This window comes from Pempheris klunzingeri, chromosome 8 (assembly GCF_042242105.1).
Source record: "Pempheris klunzingeri isolate RE-2024b chromosome 8, fPemKlu1.hap1, whole genome shotgun sequence".
Lineage (NCBI taxonomy): Eukaryota > Metazoa > Chordata > Actinopteri > Acropomatiformes > Pempheridae > Pempheris > Pempheris klunzingeri.
The window spans coordinates 260,001-265,000 of NC_092019.1; the positions used below are offsets into that span (position 1 = coordinate 260,001).

At 46.9% G+C, this 5,000-nt stretch overlaps 2 protein-coding genes across 3 annotated transcripts in view; both read right to left on the bottom strand.

The window, feature by feature from the left end:
• myo1eb (myosin IEb) overlaps positions 1-2,005 on the bottom strand; it is a 23,655-nt gene extending 21,650 nt beyond the window's left edge. The window contains exon 1 of the mRNA XM_070835007.1: positions 1,810-2,005. Coding sequence (XP_070691108.1) covers positions 1,810-1,812 — 3 coding nt within the window. The 5' untranslated portion in view covers positions 1,813-2,005. The remainder of the gene's footprint in view (positions 1-1,809) is intronic.
• Positions 2,006-2,332: 327 nt separating this feature from the next.
• The window catches only part of pi4kb (phosphatidylinositol 4-kinase, catalytic, beta), an 18,491-nt gene continuing 15,823 nt past the window's right edge, over positions 2,333-5,000 (bottom strand). For both annotated transcript variants that reach the window (XM_070835301.1, XM_070835300.1), the window contains one exon: positions 2,333-4,965. In XM_070835301.1, coding sequence (XP_070691402.1) covers positions 4,784-4,965 — 182 coding nt within the window. In that variant the 3' untranslated portion in view covers positions 2,333-4,783. The remainder of the gene's footprint in view (positions 4,966-5,000) is intronic.

Genomic DNA, 5,000 nt, shown 5'->3' on the forward strand with positions numbered 1-5,000 from the left:
TCACACACACACACACACACACACACTCTCACACACACACACACACACACACACTCACACACACACACACACACACACACACACACACACACACTCACACACACACACACACACACACACACACACACACTCACACACACACACACACACACACACAGTATCACACAGTATTTTCATTGTACCTGTAGTACTTGTAGTATCTGTAGTACTTGTAGTACTTGTAGTACCTGTAGTACTTGTAGTACCTGTAGTATCTGTAGTACTTGTAGTACTTGTAGTATCTGTAGTACTTGTAGTACCTGTAGTACTTGTAGTACCTGTAGTATCTGTAGTACTTGTAGTACTTGTAGTACCTATAGTACTTGTAGTATCTGTAGTACTTGTAGTATCTGTAGTACTTGTAGTACCTGTAGTATCTGTAGTACTTGTAGTACTTGTAGTACCTATAGTACTTGTAGTATCTGTAGTACTTGTAGTACCTGTAGTACTTGTAGTACCTGTAGTATCTGTAGTACTTGTAGTACTTGTAGTACCTATAGTACTTGTAGTACTTGTAGTACCTGTAGTACTACTTGTAGTATCTGTAGTACCTGTAGTACTTGTAGTACCTGTAGTACTTGTAGTACCTGTAGTATCTGTAGTACTTGTAGTACTTGTAGTACTGTGATCTGTGATCTTTGGTGTATTTGTCGTTGACTTGTTGAATTAGTAATATTAGTGATACTTTGTAGTATTTATGTTTCTAGTACTTGTCAGACGGGTCGTATTCGTGCTATAAATGATACTTTGGGGGCAGCAGTTCTCCTGTTCTCCTGCTGGCTGTGTGGGTTCTCCCTGGTTCTCCCCGGCTCTCCAGCTTCCTCCCACTGTCACACACCTGTCTCTGGGTGTCCGCCCTGTGATTGGCTGATCAGTCCAGGTGACCCCGCCCCTCACCCAAAGTCAGCTGGGATTTCATACTGGTATCTGTAGTACTTGTAGTACTTGTAGTATCTGTAGTACTTGTAGTATCTGTAGTACTTGAACTGAATTTGGACTGAAGTCAACAAATGAGTTGATCAGTTTCACTTCATTCAAACTTTACAGTTGATCAATGATCAATAAAGTACCCTCAGTACTGCAGTATTTGTTTCCATGGTAACAGCTGTTTTTATTGTTGTCTGATTTCTAAACAAACTTTTATTTCCATTTGATTCTTGTTTTGGTTTGAACAGCAGCAGAGACCTGATCCAGGACCTAATCCAAGACCTGATCCAAGACCTGATCCAGGACCTAATCCAAGACCTAATCCAAGACCTGATCCAAGACCTGATCCAAGACCTGATCCAGGACCTGATCCAAGACCTGATCCAGGACCTGATCCAAGACCTGATCCAGGACCTGATCCAGGACCTGATCCAAGACCTGATCCAGGACCTGATCCAGGACCTGATCCAAGACCTGATCCAGGACCTGATCCAAGACCTGATCCAAGACCTGATCCAGGACCTGATCCAGGACCTGATCCAAGACCTGATCCAGGACCTGATCCAGGACCTGATCCAAGACCTGATCCAAGACCTGATCCAGGACCTGATCCAGGACCTGATCCAAGACCTGATCCAGGACCTGATCCAAGACCTGATCCAGGACCTGATCCAGGACCTGATCCAAGACCTGATCCAAGACCTGATCCAGGACCTGATCCAAGACCTGATCCAGGACCAGGGCTAAGAAAGGAGACGCCCAGTAACCCTGCAGGTCCAGGTCCAGGTCCAGATCTGTCCTGCTGGGAGCAGCTCTGAGGACTGTGGGGATCAGAGGACTCACCATGTCTGCCGGCTGCTCCTCCTGCTCTCACTTCCTGCTTCAGGTAAAAGTTGTGAAATCCTCAGAGTGTCTCAGGTGGATCCAGGATCCAGGTGGACCGGGGAAGAACCTGGGTCAGGAGGGTCCGGACCAGCTGGGTTTGGGTTTGTGGATCAGATGGATTCTGTTGGTCTGAACAGCATTTTCTCTCCTCAGTGTTTTCTGCCTGTTTTCCTCCTTCAGTCTTCAGTCTGTCTGCAGGTGTGGGCAGGTAGAGCCCCGCCTCCTCCTCCTTCTCCTGTGGAACGCTGGGTAACGTAGGCCGGATTAACGGAGACCAGCTGGAGCTCTGCTGCCCCCAAGTGTCCAAAACCAGAATCAGCTTTTAACATTTGGTTTGTTAGAAACCTGAGGATGTTTCCATCTCATCGGTTCTCAGTGATCTCACATTGATCGATTTATTGATTATTGGCATCATTTCTGTTGATTTTTAATAACTTTTAAAAGTGAAGCTCAAATTAAAGGAAATGTTGGGATCCAAAAACACAGGAAAAACTTTTATTTAATAAGATTCATCACATCAGTGAGTTTAAAGTTATTAAAAACAGCAAAACCAGATTTCATTTCATTAAACGTTCAGTTTGATTCTGATCTTCTCGTGAAGCCTCGGTGACCTTTGACCTCGTTATCATTACCCTCGTTTAAATAGATGAATAAATTAAGGAAGTGAGCAGAATGGTTTTTTAGTTAAATACAAAATCCTTCTGTTTCCTCTGAACGTGGTTCAGGGGTCATGAAGGCGTCCCGATGCATGCTGGGAGTCTGTCGATCATTAAACAGATTTCTGACCACTCGACAGGCAGCCGTTCATTTAAAGGGACATTTCAGCAGGTTTAACGTGTGGATCCTTTTAACCAGTACTGACGGAGCTGCTGATCTGGTCTGCCGTCATGTGACCTGAGCCACGAGGACCAGGGCCGCCGTGCAGACACCGCAGGATGGTGTGGACCGTCTGTGCTTCACTGCTTCACAATCACAAAACATTTTATTTGTGTGAATCACTGATCTGCTCTCCATCCAATCCATCAGTGGATTCACCTTCATGGGTCGTTCAGCTTCCTGGGAATAAAAGTTCAGGTGCTTTGAAAGGAAACACAGCTACAGTCGGTGACCTGGGGGTCACAGGGGGCGCTCCGGCCCCAGAACACCACGTCTTCGTTCTGTTCGCTTTTGTCACCTTTCCAACAACGAAGATGCTAACCTCCTGTTAGCCCTGTGCTAACGTCCTCTTAGCCCTGTGCTAACCTCCTGTTAGCCCTGTGCTAACGTCCTCTTAGCCCTGTGCTAACCTCCTGTTAGCCCTGTGCTAACGTCCTCTTAGCCCTGTGCTAACGTCCCCTTAGCCCTGTGCTAACGTCCTCTTAGCCCTGTGCTAACCTCCTGTTAGCCCTGTGCTAACGTCCTCTTAGCCCTGTGCTAACGTCCTCTTAGCCCTGTGCTAACCTCCTCTTAGCCCTGTTCTTTCCTGAATGGGGTTAAAATGGTTGAATCTTGTGGCTCTACCAGACTTTCCAATGTTTTCGGACTGAATGGATCAAACCGATGTTGAAACGAGTCGTTGATGACATCAGTCTGTTATTATTATTCACGTGAACTGCTGTCATGTTTTTACTGTTACCATAGTGATCAGTACTGTAGTTACAGTTAGTATTTTAGTTGCTGTTTCTCTCAAACCTCCACCCCCCCCGAGCCTGGTTCAGTTCCAGGGTTCTCCCTGCTGAAGGGTTTTACCCGTTAAAGGGGAGTTTCTCCCGTTAAAGGGGAGTTCTCCCTGTTAAAGGGGAATTCTCCCGTTAAAGGGGAGCTCTCCCGTTAAAGGGGAATTCTCCCCGTTAAAGGGGAGTTCTCCCGTTGCAGAGGAGTTCCCCCCGTTAGTTGAGTTCTCCCTGTTAAAGGGGAGTTTCTCCGGTTAAAGAGTAGTTCCCCCCGTTAAAGGGGAGTTCTCCCGTTAAAGAGGAGTTCCCCCTGTTAGTTGAGTTCTCCCTGTTAAAGGGGAGTTCTTCCCGTTAAAGGGGAGTCCTCCCGTTAAAGGGGAGTTCTTCCTCCACTGGGTCCTAATCTAATCTCTGAGCTGCTCTGTGGGGATTCTTGAATCCTTCCTGTTGAATTCCTGAATCTTTGGTTTCTGAATGAAAGAGTTTGTTCTGAGCTGCTCTTTATGGAAACAGTCTGAGAGAAACACTGCTGTGACCTGGAGCTGGAGAGAGAAACACTGACTGATTGATTGATTGATTGATTGGACGTCTGTAAATCAGAGTCTGAGGAAATGTCCCTTTAAATAGAGGACTAGGTGCTAGCGTTGGCTCTGCTCAGATCAGACAGGAGAATCGGGGTCTGCAGGTGGACACTGGTTGGTTTTAATGGTCAAACTGGTTTACAGTCAGTTAGTGAAAACAGCGGTATGGTCCTTGAAACAACCAGTTTCCTGCTCCACCAGTAAAAACTTCACATTTGAAACTAAAACTGATTGGCCAAGAGTCCAGCTGAGCAGCCAATCAGGGACATGAAGAGGAGGAGGAGGAAGAGGAAGAGGAAGAGGAAGAGAGCTGAAACAAAACAGACAAACAGAAAATTCCTCCAAAGGAAAGACGATGAAACAACAAAAAGATTCAACTGACGAGACAAAGAAGAGGAAGAAGAAAGTGGAATAAGAGAATAAAAAGATGAGGAAGAGGAAGATGATAAACAGAACGGCTCATTGTCTCTGCTGCAGAGTTAAAAAACAGGAGGTTCATCAGTCTGTAGACAGTCTCTGCATTTGTTCTCTGCTTCACACACACACACACACACACACACACACACACACACACACACACACACACACACACACACACACACACACACACACACACACACACACACACACACACACACACACACACACACACACACACACACACACACACACACACACACGGCATGGTGACAGCGGCGGTCACATGATGCCATTGGTGAGGTACTGGAAGCCGTCGTACAGCTTGGTGGTCAGGGACCTCATGGATCCGTCCACCAGCTGGTCCACCAGCAGCTGCAGCTGCTCCTCCGTCAGACTCATGTGGAAGCGCTCCTTCAGAGCCCGCATGGTGCTGGAGCCGTGGAAACAGGGCAGCTGGGAGCCTGGGGGGGGGGGTCACACATGACACACGACGTGT